Source organism: Uloborus diversus, chromosome 9 (genome assembly GCF_026930045.1).
Source record: "Uloborus diversus isolate 005 chromosome 9, Udiv.v.3.1, whole genome shotgun sequence".
NCBI classification, from domain to species: Eukaryota; Metazoa; Arthropoda; class Arachnida; order Araneae; family Uloboridae; genus Uloborus; species Uloborus diversus.
Genome location: NC_072739.1, coordinates 25,757,547 through 25,775,858, shown reverse-complemented (window position 1 = coordinate 25,775,858; position 18,312 = coordinate 25,757,547). Strand labels below are relative to the sequence as shown.

Sequence of the window (18,312 nt, the reverse complement as noted above, 5' to 3'; positions counted from 1 at the left end):
ACTGGTTAGTTTGATAATCCTTAAGGTATTCTTGACATTGGTGCCAAAACTCAAATGGATTTGAGCCGAGAAACAAATGTTGCTAGGTACGGTACTTTCTGATCATTTGGTTAGGAAAACCTAAAGCACCGATCCAGTCACATGGTGTGAACCTTCCAGTACTTTACTTTAAAATATATCTTGGGACCTAAAATCGTTGCTTTCAAGAAATGAAGGCTTCACTCTCTCTGTCTCTCTCTCTACGTTTTGTCTATTCTCAATTGACATATCACAGAAGGAAATTTCATTACAAAAAGCAGAGCTGGCTTTCTTATTGTCCTTTGGCAACGGGTTAAATATTTATTTCAGTTCTTGCTCAACTATAGGTTAAAATAAATATTAATCATTTGGGAGATATAACCATCCAATGTTTAAATTAATTAATTAATTAACAAAAACGTTTCCGATTCGATCCATCGCGCTTCAAAACCATGCTTGCCACAACTTAATTACACACAAAAAATTTGATCAAAATCGGTCCAGCCGTTCAAAAGCCTTATTGTGACAAACCTCCGCACAGAAGATTTTTATATATTAAGATAACATAGAGTTGCCAACCTCCGTCTATCAATTGCTTTAATATGCACACAAACAATTTTTTATTAAAAATAAAAATATAGTTAACAGAGAGAAAAAAAAATGAAACCTGTTTATAATCTATAACATTATTTAGTAAAACCTGTGAATTAAAAGAGTCAGGAATAAAAGTAAGAAATTGATTTGACAAACAATGAGCTTACCTTTGCATTATGGTCAAATAGTATATTCAAATCTATTCTGTGGACTTTTGACAAGTCAAATGCTTTATCATACTGCAAACTAAAAGACAAATATTAATAAGAAAAATAATAATTATGAATAATTTTGCACAAATGAAATCTCTTCTTTTAATACTGAGAAAGTAAAATGCATTTAAAATGTGTTCCAAGAGTCATTCATCCAGCTTGAAAATAATGAAATAAACTAAAAGCTACAATTAACTCAATTTGAAACTTTTTGAGAAAACAATATTTGATTGAAAATTGATCATTAATTAAAAACAATATTTGCTATGTGTTCTGGGAATCATTCATTTGATGTTTTACTCGTGTGTTTACTTGAAAAGAAGTTACCACATTTTTAAGTGTCATAATTTGAATTAATTAACGTAATTCTTGAACTCTTCTCTGAACCCTTTATGACATATCCATATATTTTTTTACTTGTCAAAAACTAATTGCAGTTTATACATATTTTTATGTAATAGAGACATTAGTATCTTAATATTAGCAAAAAAAAAATTATTGTTAAAAAATAAACTAATTTTATTTTGAATACATAACAAATGAAATACATTGATTGAAAACATCACATTCATACTACCATGCTTCTTTTTTTAAGGTTATTTTTTAACTGAAGATTAAACATAAATACAAATACAAATACAAATGTGACGACCAGCAACAGGCTCTGGGCCCAGCTAGGCTGGTCCTAGTCAATTAATTAGTCCCCAATGAAGATCAATGGCCCTCTTAAAGCTATCCACCCCCTTGCTCATTACCGCCTCTTCCGGTAAGCTATTCCAAGTGCCCACGACCCTGCTAAAGTAGTAGTTTTTCCTGATTTCCAAGTTAGCCTGAGATTTAAATAGCTTAAAACAATGACCCCTTGTCCTGCTTTCCCCGCAAAAATTTAATCCATTTACATCTTTCATTTTGATAAATTTAAATAACTGAATCATGTCCCCTCTGACTCTCCTTTGCTCCAGGCTATACATGTTAAGCCTATTAAGTCTGGTATCATAATCTAAATCTGAGAGTCCCCTTACTAATTTAGTTACCCTTCTCTGAACCCTTTCCAATACGAAAATATCTTTCTTCAGATAAGGCGACCAAAACTGAACAGCATACTCCAAATGAGGTCTTACTAAACTCCTATATAAAGGCAGAAGAACTTTCTTAGATTTGTTTGAAATAGATCTCTTGATGAACCCAAGCATTTTGTTGGCTTTGTTACTAGCAATACTGCACTGTTGACTAAACTTGAAGTCCTGATTTATAAAGAGACCCAGATCCATAACATTTTCTGCCTGATTTATGACTGAACCCTGTAAACGATATCTCATACGCTTATTTCCATGACCTAAGTGTAGCACTTGACATTTCCCTACATTAACTGCCATACCCCATTTATCTGCCCACTTAGTAATATGATCTAAATCCTCTTGCAGCTGTTTTACTTGTTCTTCATTTTCGACAATCCCCATAACTTTTACATCGTCAGCAAAACAATTCATGCTTCCAGAAATATTTTCATTGATGTCATTCATAAATATAATAAACAAAAGAGGCCCTAAAACTGATTCCTGAGGAACCCCACTTAAAACATCACTCCAATTAGAATGATTTCCTCTCACAACTACTCTTTGCTTCCTACCAGTAAGCCAATTTCTAACCCAAAGTAAAGTTTTTCCTCCTATTCCAATGTCAGCTAACTTGCTGAGAAGAGCAACATGCGGTACCTTGTCAAAAGCTTTTTGAAAATCAATATAAACAACATCCACACATTTTTTGTTATCTAAAGCTGAGGTAACCTTGTCGTAGAAATGCAATAAATTAGTAGTACAGGATTTACCTTTCCTGAAACCATACTGCAAACTAGTCAACAGACTATTAGTCTCTAAGAACATCATGATCTTAATTTTGATCAAAGTTTCGAAAGTCTCACAAATCACCGAAGTCAAACTTACAGGTCTATAATTCCCAGCAAGACCTTTAGACCCCTTCTTGAAGAGTGGCGTTATGTTAGCCAGCTTCCAGTCCTCTGGCACCGTCCCCGAGTTATAAGAAGCATTGAAAATATTCAAAATAACATCCACTAATTCCTCTGCACATTCAACTAAAATTTTTGGATAAATATTATCTGGTCCCGGAGCTTTAGTTGCTTTAATCTTTTTCAAATGAAATAAAACCTCCTCCCTGGAAAATACCAAATCCTCAAGCTGTATAATAGCTTGTGTCTTGTTAGTGTCAACTGTTGAGATACAGTTATCGTTAAACACACTGGAAAAAAAGTTATTTAGAACATTTGCAATATCCCTATCGTTTTGGATTAAATTTCCATACTCATCAACCAAAGGCCCAATTTGACTGTTTCGAGCTTTCCCGGAATTAGCGTAAGCAAAAAACCTCTTAGGGTTCCCATCAATGTCATCTGCCAGCCTTTGCTCCAATTCCCTTTTCTGAATCCGTACCAAATACTTAAAATTTCGCCTTGCCTTACCATACTGGAGCCTCTCCGCACTCTGACCAGTTTCTTTAAACTTACGAAAAGTGGCTTGCTTATAATTATGAGCTTCTTTAGTCTCCCTGGAGAACCACATGGGCCAAATTTTGGTATTAACACCTTTTCTCCTAAATGGAACATAGTCCCCAACGGTTTTAGCAAGTTTATCCTTAAATTCCGTCCACTGCTGATCTACGTCGCTATTTTCCAACCCTGATGAAAAAACCTCTTTCAAGCTCTGCCTAAGTGCAACAAAATCAGTGTTTCTGAAATTGGGCACAAACCTAAAATTATCATCTTTGCACACTTCAAATTTAACCCGGAACCTAATGCTGTTATGATCACTATCTCCAATATGCTCCCCTACACTCAACCCCTGAACAAAACTACCTATGTCACAAAAAACTAGATCCAAAATGGCCTCCTCTAGAGTTCCCTGAGTTACAACTTGATCTAAGAAACAGTCACCAATTACTTTTAAAAATTCCTCTTCTTTGCCATTACCAGGATAAAAATTATTCCAATCAATACCCGGAAAATTGAAATCCCCCATTATGGTAACGGATCCCTTACTGGACATGTCACTAATAATACGGTACATCTGTTCATCTTGTCCCTGGTTTGAATTAGGTGGCCTATAAATGTTTCCAAAGCGTAGCTTTTTGCCCTTACTGCTCATCAACTCCAGCCAAACCATATCAATATCAGTAGGCTTATCATTTATGACCAATTCATTACAAATAAAATTGTCTCTAACATAAAATAAAACCCCACCACCTCTTTTACCTACTCTATCCTGTCTGAACAAATTATACCCAGCAATATGTAATAACTCTGCATCAGATTCGGTAGCCCATGTCTCTGTAATTCCAATAACATCCAACTTCTCATCCATAACTATGCTTTTCAATTCATCCATCTTGTTCCTAATACTGCGAGCATTGGTATAGAAAACTTTAAGCATGCCTAAGTTGCTTTTATTTAACACCCAGAAATTTCCTAAATTACAATTGTTAACATTACTACTCTTGTTCGTCACTTTATTTCCATTTCTAACAATACCCAAAAAAATGTCATTCTCTCGATACCTGATGCTTGAACCATGCCCCCCATTCCAACTTAGTTTTTTGACTCCGAATCCCTTAAAATTAATCCACTAACCATTTTGACCCCTGTAGAGCTCAGATGCAGGCCATCCCTAGCAATCCAATCCCGTTTACAATGACTCCATACATCAATGAACCTGATACTGTGCTTTTCGCAAATTGACTTCAGTAGCAAGTTCATACACCTTGCACGTTGATTTAGCCAGCTCCTATGCATTCCATACCTGGGAAGCAAACCAACCACTTGGACATTCGTCGAAAAGCTGGTTGCTTTATCCAACAGGGATTCCCATTCACTAGAAAACTCCTCATTTTTACTGTGGCCTACATCATTTGTTCCCACCCACAAAGTAACCATGTCCTCCTTATTCAATACTCCCTTCTTTTCAGCAACCATATTAACGTCTTTTACCCGAGCCCCTGGTAAACAACCAATAAATGGTATCATTAATTATCCAATTATTTCTGAGTTAAATAACAAATTAGACAAAAGTTGAGAATTTTAGGTAGTTTTCCATGCTTAACAAAGCATATAGAATAGAACGCATGTGTCCCGCATTTATTTACGCAAAATCTACTAAACCAATTTTGAAACTTGACATGCATGTTGCTTTATTGGAAAGGGTTCAAAGAAGGGCTACTAAGTAGTGGTGTACATAGCAACCTCCATGGTACAGAGGGTGGGGCACAAGAGGTATGAGGGCGTATGCCCTGAAAACATAACACTAAGTTAAAAAAATTTTTAAAAAATCTTGTGGTAGGGGACACATTTATGCGGGGAGAGGGGGATGGAATCTATGTACACTACTGCTACTAAGCTAGTAAATGGACTTTTAGAATTGGATTATGATACCAGATAAAAAAAGGCTTAATATGTACAGCCTGGAGCAAAGGATAATCAGAGGGGGTATGATTCAGTTATTTAAATTTATCAAAATGAAAGATGTTAATGGGTTAAATTTTCTCACAGAAAGCAAGACAAGGGGACATTGTTTTAAGCTATTCAAATCTCAGGCTAACCTGGAAATTAGAAAAAATTACTTCTTTAGAAAGATTGTGGGCACTTGGAACAGCTTCCTGAAAGAGGCTGTAATGAGCAAGGGGGTAGAAAGCTTTAAGAGGGATATTGATCTTCATTAAGGACTAATAAACTGACTAGGACCAGCCAAGATGGACTGAGAGCCTGTTGCTGGTTGCCACATTTGTATTTGTATTATTTATTAGTTTTATGCATAAAAAATGTTCACACTTTACCTCAAAGGTTATGGTTCTTTAAGGGTTAAAGAGAAATTGAAAAAATGATACTGATCAAAGACTAAATATCACTTTTCAAACGAATACATTGCATCTTAACAAACATTAATTAAACCACAACTTGTTCTATCACATACAAAAACTGAACATACAAGAAAAGAAACTTTATAAGGATTAAGTGTTCTGAACATACTTATCTAAGTATTTACAAATAGTTGACAGCACAAGGGGTCTAGGATGAATTGTTTCCAAGTTTCCTCGAGGCATCTGTAGCACCACTTTAGTGCTTCTTAATGGTGCAATGACTATTTTTGCCCCCTTTTCTATTTTTTGCATAGGTACATCAATCTTTTGCTGTGGATTTTTCATCATGTCTAGAAAAAATATTGATTAGATGTACTACAGATATAAGGCTTTCATAAATGAGCAAAATAATTTTTAAATGATTTACTGCCCCATAAAAGGCAAAACTTAAAACTCATGGAATCATAAAATAAAATATTTACCTAATATGTCATAATTTATCATGAAGCATTTTAATGTATGATCAGCAGTGGTGGTCAGAAGATATTCTTCATGAATGTAATAAGAAGTACAGTTTGACAATAAAAGAACATGGTTGCAAAAGAGGCTGTAGCGTTCAGTTAAGCCTAAAACAAAGTCCTGAAAGCCACCAAATTAATTTTAAAAAGAGTTTTAAAGAATTTTTTTTGGAATAAATGAAATAAAAATATTTGAATCAAAAGTTAATTCTTACTATTATTTCCAAATTCCAAAAAAAAAAAAAAAAAAAAAAATGAAAGAGTTAAATGCAATTTAACACACTAGCTGCCAAGCGTGTGAGGTTTATTTATAAGGATTTCCTGATCAAGCCAAGTTAGCGGTGAAAAGGCATTGAAAGACTAACACCTTATTTGCAAGCCTGTCATTTAGGAGGGTCAGAGGGTTTACTGCCCTTTCAGCTTTGAAAAACAAATGTTTTTATTGCACACAAAAAGGATTTGATTTTTGTTGTTTTCTGAAAAAAATGGCATTGAGCCCCCTCTTCCTCAGGAAAAATTTCTCTAGAAAATTTCAAAAAAAACCTTTATAGTTCTTTGCAAGTAGTAGTTAAGTACAGGGTTTGTATAAAAAGTAACCAGACTGAGTTTGTGACACCCAGGTAAAACGTTTGTAAACTGGTTGTTGGTGCTCTAGTAGTGGTGGGGGATCGAGGGAAGGGGAGCGGACCAGAGTCAGTTGCCTCCAAACGCTTGGAGGGTTAGCATCGTGCGAGGGAACTCTTCAAATGATCAATGAGGTTTACAGTGAGGAAGCTTTATCCAGAACTAAAGTCTTCCAGTGGCATAAGAATTTCTGAGAGGGCCACAATGCCCTCCACGACGAACAGCTCGCCGGACGTCCATCAACCAGTCACACGGAACCAAATGTGCAAAATGTGCGTGATGTGTTGAACACTGACCATCATCTGAGCATCCGAGCAATCGCAGAAGAGGTTGGGATCAATAAGATGACCGTTCACGACATTGTTAAGAACGATCTGGGCATGAGGAGCATCTATGCAAAGCTGGTGCCAAAAATCCTGACGGAAGAGCAAAAGGAGCGTCGTCTGCCGGATACGGCACCACTGGACTTCTTCCTATTCTCCAAGGTCAAGAGAGTACTGAAGAGGACGCGGTTCTTGACTCTGGAAGCTGTTCAACTAGCTACGACGAGGGCTCTAGAAGCTTTACGGGTTGCCAACTTTCAGGGGGCGTTCAGGGACTGGAAAATCCCGTACCAAAGGATTATCGACTTCCATGGGGACTACTTTGAGGATTTCTAGATAAAAAGTGCAGAAATTTTGTTAATAAATATGTTTTCTAAGCTCAGTCTGGTTACTTTTTATACAAACCCTGTACATCAATGAATTCATTTCTGAAATTACTAACAATTATATTCTTTTAACCTGATATCATATTTTACACTGTTGATCACCAATGAAGCCCGTAACCTGAACATAAAGCTTACAAAGTGTCAGTCCTTGATGACTGATGAAGCAGCTAACGTGTTAAATATAAATACAGTAGAACCTCGATTATCCGAGCTAATTGGGATCGCTATTGCCTTGGATGTTGGAAATCTCGGTTAATAAACTTTGTATAAAAACCTGTCAGGATCTCAAATTTTTAAAAAGTATTAATTAAAATACAATCGAATATTTTTAAAAGATAAAAATGACCATCTAAAAAGCAATGTTTTACAGTTAAAAATCTAAGCCAAGAAATAACTTGCAGGAAGCATTTAATTTTTTTACAATGCCAAGTTAAATATTAAAAGATGCATTCAAAGAAACAAAAAATATTCTTATCTTCAAATTGAAAACTCTTTTTTTAATATTAAATTAAAAGTTTTTTTAAAAAATAGACTTATTATAATATAACATTATTGGTTTGGTTAATAGAAACTTCAGTTAATCGAAGCTCGGTTAATCAAGGTTCAACTATAATAGTAAATTATACATTTAGTCACAATCTACTGGTATACATTTCCATTTATTTCAACTAGTTTTTAAATATTTTTTGCCTCAAACAATCAAGATGTTGTGGATAAAAAGAATAAACTCAACATTGAGCCTTCTCTTTTCACTAGTTAATTTTTCTTTTGAATTATATCTGATGGTTAGCAGCATAAGAGAGTCAATTCCTTTTATCTTTGGATTTTTCTGCAATTTTGAATTGCCTAGCGACATACAAGTTCGATTGTTGCAAATATCAGTAAGAACGGAGAGACAGAAGTCTACTTGATAAGCTGCACATTTTTTTGCAAAGTACGTAGAATTACATAGTAAAATATTAATATCATAAGAAACCAAGATATTAAGAGAAGAGCAGCAGAATCTCAAATTGGTGTGACAGCACTACTATGGTACTGCAATGTTTCCTATGATTACAGTTCAATTTACATAGATAACCATAAACAAAATTTTTACCTTTTCACAGATGGTTATGATAGACATTAAAGGGCAAATCTGAGGCAGAGTGAGTATAGTTCCATCGTCACGTAACCATGGAGAAAAAACGCTTTTTGATACCTTAACAGCATCTAAAATTTTTTTAAAACCATTTTTGGAGCATTAACTATGCAAGACATAGAACAATATAAGGTACAGGAATATAAGAAACAAAAAATAAGCAGGTATGCACAGAAAAAAAAAATCCTACATTATAATAAATAAATGTTAGAAAAATAATATTTTAAATATAAAGCTAAAAAGGCAATACCTATGCCCCTCCCTCCCCCATTGGTAAATTAAAACTACTATTCTTTATCTTAAAGTAAAATTTGACATTCGTAAATGATACTTTTATGTTTATTAGTACCTAGTTGATGTCTCTTATTTATTTCTTTATTATTATTTTATTAAATTAATGCAGTACTGCTTTTACTGCTATGTTGATTTAGAAGTTTGGAGTTAATTATATATTGAAACCTTTTAACCTTGTATTTATCAACAAGTCTAACTCATCAGTCAAAAAAAGAATGAACATTCAATTCCTTGTGCATTAAATTTACATAATTTTCCCAAAAGGTAAAATAATTAATTATGGTAAAGTACATAATGTAATAAATATTAATTAATTAATATGCTGTAGAGTAATTTTATGCAAAAGAAAATGGCACTAAAATCTATGCTACACTATCAACACTTGAAAATTAGTGTTACTTTTAGATTAAAACAAGATTCAAGTCTCAAATGCAATTAGAATACCTATTTCATATTTTAAAACAGTTCCATTGTCTAACTGTAGAGCAACAACAGATCCACCAGAGTTTGAGCACATAGCAATTGCAGAGCCTTCAATGTCACATATACTCCTGAAATCAATGATTTTTTCCTTCTTATCATAACAATAACTAAAAAACATGACTTTGATATACCAACAATCGTTCCGGATAACAGTTTTGATTACAATAAAAAAATTTAAAACAAACTAAAATTTTAACTTCACCTTTCTAGGACTATTTTTCTTAATGATATTTTGTTTAGAAATAAAACTTTTTACATAAATTATGCAAGACAAAAAAAATTTAAAAATCAGCTTAAAAATTACAAAGAAAGAAAAAAAAAAAATGAAATAAACAGAGCAAATACAAGTAGTTGAAAAATATAAAACAACAGATATATTTGTGTATGTGTAGGAACAATAAAAGATAAAATCAACATCTTTATAACGCCAAAACTGGAAATTGTTTTCAACGCATGTTTTGGAGTAACAAGAAACTGCTCTAAAAAATAATTTTGGAAATTTTGTGCTTTGACAATGTTGTCGGTTAAGTTTAGCAGTATACCTTAGAAAACAGGCTAATTCATTGCATGACTTACATTACAAAAGAAAATTACAGTAAAACCCCTCCTAACGGACACCCCTCTTATATAAACAATTTTTAATTCCCAGATTAAAAGGCAAATAACATAATTAAACCCGTCTTGTGGACACCCCTCTATTGCGGACAAAAAAAATTGTCCCGTTAGTGTCCTCATTAAAGGGGCTTTACTGTATTATTGTACAGTAGAGCCCTGATTTTGCATTTTCTGCTGGACCAGCAATAAAAAGAGTTTCAAGCAGGGAAACTTAAAATCGTGGCTGTTTTAAAGTAAAGTTGTTCAAAAATCGACTTATCCCATTAAGTAAAGGAAAAACATTATAATCTTTACTTGTTTCTTCTTGAATTTTATTTTAAAGACATTCGTCACCTGAACACTTGCACTCAGCTTTCCAGACGTAGCCTGTGTGACCGTTATTGGGAAGCAAGAGAGCGTATCGGCAGCTAAATATTTCACATTATTGTTCCTGTATTGTTCCTTGTTCTGTGTATTGTGTTTGTTTTTGTTATTTTGTTATTTGTAACCTTTTCTTGCTGCCAGCCATTGGGGAAAAAAATTTAAAGATAATTTCCTTCTTAGCACAGTGTGTTGCAACATTTTTTCTTTCTAACTTCGCTTCTTAGTTGATATTCATTAGTAAAAATAGTTATAGAGTTTTTATGCTTAGAATCGTTTGACCAGATGCTAGGGCATCCTCTATTACTTCTTTGTCCTCGTACTTATGATCGAAAGCAGGTAGTAAATCTGATATTGAAGAAATTCATGAAGTGATGAGATCACTAACTTCTGGAAAATGTTTAAGGAATTGTCAGCAGTTTTTGCCCTCAACTGTCATGAAGGAAGATAGGAGGATCACAGGAAATCTTTCTTACAGACAAAGGATGTTAGGACAATTAGATAGAGCAAAAAGAATACCAGACCTATAAAACAAATCTTGGAAAAATAGAAATCTAAAAAAGAAAAGTTTGTACGAGTCTTGTAGATGCAAAATTATTTTGATCTGTTTGTAGAAAAACATATTCAGCAGACTTTCTATGGAAGGGTAATGTAACATCCAGAATATTTTAATGTTATCATCAGTGTAGCCTTTTTCCGGGGCCGGCAGAAAATGATGTTGCAAGCATGATAACGTAAGAAATGGACAATGTAAAATTGAGGTTCCACTGGATTTTAAAAATCCAGAGTAGTATAATGGATCAAAAGCGAAAATTTATTGTCTTTACATTGCACTTTGGAAGTTGACTATTTTACTCTAGTTATATTTAACTTGATGCATGTTATTCTGTTAATGCTGTGAAACACAAGAGTGACTGACACTACTTTGAAAAAAAAAGTTAATTTTGCACTACATTTAGAGATGTTGAATTTTTCACTTAAATGTTTTCAAATGTGATGATGGAACAAGTGTAAAACAATGTTGCTATAGTTGTGTAGCGAATTCGCGTTTTTGAGTTTGAAGTTTCTTTTCATGTTAATAAACGTCGTTTTTTTTTTTTTTCATCAGCCTCTGACTTTTTAGTTTTGGAAGTCACTTGAATAGCAAATTTGGAATGGTCGTACAGATGTTGTTTGACCCTGATGGAGCTGGAGTCGGATGTCAGACTCTTCAGAGACTGGTTAAAACTCCATTAAATAAACATAAAGATGCTGTTGAAGTATTTAACGGTCACAACAGCACCACTTACCACAAAAACTGCGTGCTGCAAGCTGAAGAGCTATTGGATGTAAAAAGAATGAAAGTGGAGCCTATACATTTTCAACTCGATTCAGCCACTAAAAAGAAAGTACAAGAAAATCGCCAGAAAATGAAACCAATAATCGAAACTATAATTTTATGTGGCAGGCAGGGATTGTCACTCCGTGGATACAGAGACTCAGGGCCATTGGATGTTATTACAGAACCTGAGTTTAATGATAGCAATTTCAGAGCTCTTTTGAGATACAGAGCAAGAGGTGGTGATGGAAATTTAAATGAACATTTAAAAACTTGTGGGCAAAATTATACCTACATTAGCCCAGAATTTCAGAATGAAGTTATAGAATGCTGTGGCAGCCACATGGAGAATAAGTTAGTGGAAAAAATTAATGCAGCACACTGTTTTTCAGTAACTGCAGACCAAACAGCTGACATTTCAGGGGTGGAGCAGCTTTCTATTTGCGCCACTTACTTTGATGAAACGGAGCAGTGTGTCCGTGAAGATTTTCTGGGATTTTATCCCATTCACGACTGTACAGGGAAAAACATTTTTTTCTTTTTTAATTTATGCCTACCAACGTCCTCTTGGACATAAGACGCCTTGCAGTCCAATACAACAATGATGCAGTAGCAGAGTCGGGAAGCTCCCTGAAGACGACATCCTTCAGCACGTCGAGAAGAACGGGGCAATCAAAAAGATGCTCCCCTGTCATTTGTTTAGTCCCTTCACATAGTGGGCACAGCAGGGAACTGGCCAGCCTGATTTTAAAAAGATGGGCTTGTAAGTAGTCATGACCAGTAATGAGACGAATAGATGTAACCCCTTTCAACTCTAGGGAGAAGGGAAAGTTGCAGTCTTGTTTGGTCTTCAAGAAGACACGCCCAAGATTTTCCGCTGGCAATGCCACGGAGAGATGAAATTCCTTTGAGCCTGATATTGCTCTCAAGATGTCACTTGGCGTTTCGAAAAGAGATCAGGAGGCAAGTTGGATTTAATGTTGAAACCTCTTTAGCCAACAAGGCAGCTTGCACATTGCCATGGATGCCGCAACAGGGAAAAACATAGCTCTTGTTATATTAGAAATCTTGAAAAACATGGATATCAATTTAAATTGTTTAAGAGGACAAGGCTACGATGATGCAGGCGCAATGAGTGGCCGTTTTAATGGCGTGCAAGGTTATATTTCTAGTCTATATCTTTTGGTTCCTTATGTCCTTTGTGCTGCACATAGCTTAAATCCTGCTATACCAGATGCTTGCTCTGAGAAAGCAATTCAAAGGTGTACTGGTACAGTTAGTGCAGTTTACAAATTTTTAAACACGCCTAAACGAAGAGACGTTTTGCTAGCTGCAATTGATAGAATATCACCTGAGTCCAGTAAAAAAAGATTGAAACAGCTAAATCCGACGCGTTGGGTCGAAAGACACGACTCTTATATTGTCTTTTTAGATCTTTTTCTACCGGTAGCTGATGCTTTAGAAAATATATTTCAATGGGCAGATAGAGATGCTGCTGTGATGGCCAGTCAGCTTGGATGGGCTATCAGAAGATCAGAATTCCTCTTTACCTTACACGTTTTAGTCAGATCTTTTGCGATAACATTATCTCTTAGCAAATTCTTGCAAAAAGAAGACTCAGACTTAGGTTTAGCAATTGAACCAGCATCAGAAACAATAGATGTTCTGGGCAAGATGAGAAGCAATGATACCAAGACATTTGGAGATATATATACAGCAGCACAAAAAGTTGGCCAAGACTTAAATGTTGAAATTGTTACGCCTAGAGTACGATGTAATGTACAAACCACCAACTCGGAAGACTACTTTTGTATTGCTGTTTTCCTGCCTTTTTTGGATCACTTAATCAGCAAAATAAATGAGTGTTTATTAAAGCACAAATCGCTGATTGAAAGCTTTATGTGCCTTCTTCCTCAGGATAGCATTCTCCAAGTGAACGGCAGGGTAAAGGAAAAAATAAAGAATCTAGTGCAAAAGTACCATACAGACTTTGGTTGCAGTGAACTTGTAGCCCTAGGAGAGTTTGAATTGTGGTATTTACAAAACAATTCAAACGAGTGGCTTCCTTGGAGAAACCTTTAAAGTCTGCCGTTAAAGCGTTAAATTGTGCAGCTACAAACAGTTTCCAACAGTGAAGAAACTGTTACAAATCTTTGCTACTCTTCTAATATCAACCACCTCAAATGAGTGAACATTTTCTTCCCTCCGGTTATTGAAGATGTATTTAAGAAACCGAATAGGACAGGATAGATTAAATGGTCTCGCACTTATGTATATACACCGAGATGTTTTTGTAAATGTGGAAGACATTTTAAATCTACTTAGTCAAAAAAAAAGACACATGCCCATTAATATGTAACATGTAACTATAAGTTTCATTTCAGGAATATGTCTAGCCAATGCAATAAATATTTTCCATTTTAATGACTGTCATATTTTCGTTCAAAAGTTCTGAATGTCCAACTTTCTAATTATTCTAAATATATAATTTCAATAACGCTTGTTCTGTAACTACAGCGAAATACTCAGAATAGCTTAACTGTTATCGATAGAATATCTTAAAACTGGCTGTACCTCTACGTTATATTTATCACTTAATATATCTCGTGAAACAAACGGTTGAGAAGTTAAAACTAGTATGTTGTGGCCATCGCAAAACTTTCTTCTATATCTTTCTTATAATTCTGATCCCTCCCCATGCTTGACGAGGAAGCAATATTCCCAACAAAAACAAAATTAAACTCCAAAACTTGACGACCATCCCATTTCCCCATTTATCTCAAAAGCAAAGCAAAGAATGGAAATTGAAAAATGCTTTAAAAGCCTTGCTTAAAATAATTACAAACATTTGTTAACAAACACAAGATGGCAACAGTTAAAATTTTTTAAATCATCGCGATTTTCTGGTTATATTTCAACAGTTAAAATCAAGCGAAATACGCAGACGACAGTCTACTACAATTTATCTTTCTTATTATTGCAGTCATAAAGCTATTTTTATTCACACAAAAAAAAATTCAGCCTCCCATGGAGCGTTTGGCGCCAAAATTGAACCAACTCCATTTTTACAAATGGATTCATATTTATTACAAATTTCATCCAGATTGTAGCATTACTTCTTGAGATATGGCACTCACAATGAAAAAAAAGGAATGTTCGATTGCGCCACCCCCTTTTCAGCTATTGACACCAAAATAGAATCAGCTCTTGTACCCTCCCGGGGCTACTTGTTGATAAATTTTTGTTTGATTCCGTTCATTATTTCTTGAGATACAGCAGTCACAATTGACAACAAAAAATGTTCTACAACTCAACCCCCGTTTGAGCTATGGACACCAAAATTTAATCAGCATCTGTACCTGTTAGGGGCAACATATGGACCAAATTTTGTTTGATTCCATCAGTTACTTTATGGGGAATAGCAGGCATTTATAACTCAAAAAACGTCCCATTGCTCCACCCCCCTTGGAGGAATTCACGCCAAAAACCAAATGGGCACAAGTTCACATAGCCGCACATGAGTACCAAATTTTGTTCGATTTCGTGCGGTAGTTTTTGCTGTAGAGCGGCCACAGAAAAATGGTGACACACAGACGTGACACACACACACGCACAAAAAGACAGACATTTACCAAAAATGTTTGAAATCGACTCAACACACCTCAAAACGTTCGAATCCGTCAAAATTAGAAATTCGAAAATTTGCACGAATCCAATACTTTTTTTCTATATATTAGATATAGAAGAAAGTAAAAAAGGGGGAAAATCCCCACTTTAATAACTATGCATATATTGTTGTAAAATACTTGTTGATTAGGGAAAATAGCATTCCTTTATAAAGATACAAAACTAAGAAGTCTTTAAACAACAGATTTGACCTTAAACTTTTTTTAGCAACTTTTCTTAAAAAACATTCCTACAAGTCAATAAAAGTATCTGACGTCGTTTGTGTACACATCCTTTATTCTCTCATCATAAGTCAAAAGGCCTTAGATCCAAATTTTGCTGCAATTCATTTTTAGATTTTTTGTTTGTTCAAAGATATAGTGATCAAGTTAATTTAAAATTTCATTCCTGAAGGGTTCTGTTTATGAGTCAAAAGATTTTTATTTAATATAATGGCTTTTATGACGGTAAAAAGCTTATATTTTCCTGTTTTGCGTAACATTTTTTCTCCTGGAGACAGGGCTTTCTTTCTTATGATGGCAGTATTGATCAAGGTATTTTCCAAGAAGAAATTCGTTTATAATGTCCTTTGTTGTTTAATTGATAAAAAGTAATATATATATATATATATATATATATATATATATATATATATATATATATATATATATATATATATATATATATATATATATATATGTGTGTGTGTGTGTGTGTGTGTTTGTGTTATAAACTCGAGAGCTAGCTTTACTCTAAACTTCAGAAAAAATTACCCCCCCCCCCCCAAGGATTTTTTTTCGCTACGCCACTGTTTGTTTTTATGTTACAGATTGATGTTTTTCTTCAATGAACTTTCCAAAATGATGTAAAGAATACAATGTTGAACTCTGAGGACTTTCTGCCAAGTTTTAGGAATTTGTTTATGAGCATTCATGTGAGATGAGTTCCAGTTCCTCTTGAGGAAATATTTGTTGAGGAAAAACCTATCGTTGTTACTGTTAACAAGGAATTGTGTTGAAGTTATTTTTGTTGATTGTTAAAAAAATTTGTCGTATGTTAAATTGTTCATTTGTTTGTAAGACCATATACCGGTATTCTGATGTTTGCTATATTAAGCAGTTTAAGTATGCTTAACTTAAATTTTAGAGAATGATTTAATATTCTTGTTTTTGAATTAAATTTTTTTTAAGAGTTAAAAGTTTCATGAAATGCTAAGTGGGGGGGGGGGGCAATGATAGAATTAGCGCTACTATCATTCCTCTTGACTTACCATTTATTTAACGTTATTTATGTTCAGTTAAAACGCCACTCTGTTCCACCATATGACGTAGTCGGCAATCCCACACTTTTCGCTCATTAGAGAGCGACACCTGTATTAGTCGATTATTCAGATTTGTACACGTGCTTAGCCATATTGGTTGCAGTGTTCTAGATGCGTATGGGAAGCATCTGGCAACTTTCATGTCCCATCATGCATCAATATGTTACTTTGGCTTTAAGATATAAGCGGATGTTTCCTCACTGAACGCCACTTTCTCTTACTCACCAGAGGTAGCGAGTTGCTACTCTCTATCAGTTGGGGCTGCTTAGCCATTTTACACAAACGTCGAGTATGTGCTAGTCGCAAGGGAAGATGTTGACTCGCCCATATTAGATTTAGGCTCGGTGTTGTTTGTGATCAGGTATGCAGTCATGTTAAAGTCAACTGTTGGTCTTTTCATATATATTTATTTTAAGTTGCTTTTAATGTTTTTAGTTAGAAAATAAATGTTATTTTCAAAAAGTGCTTCGTTCATCTACGAGTTTCCAACCAATCACTCTGCTAAATGTTGACTAAATGATATCAGATTCGTTAAGACAACAAAGTGGCCTGCATTGGAGGACGCACTGGAAACATGGATAATGAGGCAACGAGAAGACGGATTGCCTGTCTCTACAATAAGAATACGATTACACTCGAAGGTTTTAGCTCGCGAGATAAACATTGAAAATTTTGTTGGGGGATCGCTGCTGGTGTTACCAATTTATGAGACGAAAAAGAATTTCAGTGCGTGCTAAAACTACTGTCAGACAAAAGCTGCCAAGCGATTGGGAAGAGAAGAAAGAAACTTTCTTGAGGTATGTGCGTGAAAAAATTGAGGGAAATCAACTTCTTCCCTCACAAGTGTTTAACAAGGACGAAGTACCTCTTACCTTCGAATGTCCACCCAAACGGTGTCCATAACGACTACAGGCCACGAGAAAACGGCCTTCACGTGCGTCTTAGCTTGTGTGGCTAATGCCGAAAAGTTAAAGCCACTCTTTATCTTCAAGCGGAAGACTCTTCCAAAAGAGAATTTCCCTTCCGGCGTAGAGATCTGCGAAAATGAGAAAGGATGGATGTGTGAAGACATCATGCACCGGGTGGCTTCAAAGAGCTTATCAGCGCCAGAAAGGTTCCTTTTTTCAATCCAAGGGATTGCTTATAATGGACTCAATGCTCTCCCATGTAATGGATTCTGTTTAAAACCATTGCAAGAAACTTTCAACAAGTTTAGGCCACAAGTTTAGGGTTAGTCCCTGGCGGGTTGACGAAAATTCTGCAACCTCCAGATATTTCTGTGAACAAAGCTTTCAAGGGGGAAATTCGAAGGCAGTGGGAGAAATGGATCAGCGATGGCCTACATACTTTCATGAAAAGCGGGAAGATGCGCTCACAACGTATGAGGAAGTTACCCAATGGGTAAATAATACCTGGAACGCTGTGAAAGTATCGGCAATCTTGTCGGGTTTTACGGTGGCAGGAATTTATGACAAAAGCTCGTCCTCATCAAGTGCTCAAAACGATGATGATGAAAGTGATGAGGATGTAGATGATTGTGACATTGATGATGAACTGTTCTGCAATTATCTTTTTGTGA

General features: G+C 35.0%; 1 protein-coding gene across 1 annotated transcript in view; it reads right to left on the bottom strand.

The window, feature by feature from the left end:
- LOC129229817 (putative elongator complex protein 1) overlaps window positions 1-18,312 on the bottom strand; it is a 128,172-nt gene that overhangs the window by 40,395 nt on the left and 69,465 nt on the right. The window contains exons 15-19 of the mRNA XM_054864192.1: window positions 9,415-9,521; window positions 8,635-8,747; window positions 6,170-6,326; window positions 5,857-6,037; window positions 780-858 (exon numbers count right to left, since the gene is read on the bottom strand). Of these exons, the coding sequence (XP_054720167.1) occupies window positions 780-858; window positions 5,857-6,037; window positions 6,170-6,326; window positions 8,635-8,747; window positions 9,415-9,521 (637 nt within the window). The remainder of the gene's footprint in view (window positions 1-779; window positions 859-5,856; window positions 6,038-6,169; window positions 6,327-8,634; window positions 8,748-9,414; window positions 9,522-18,312) is intronic.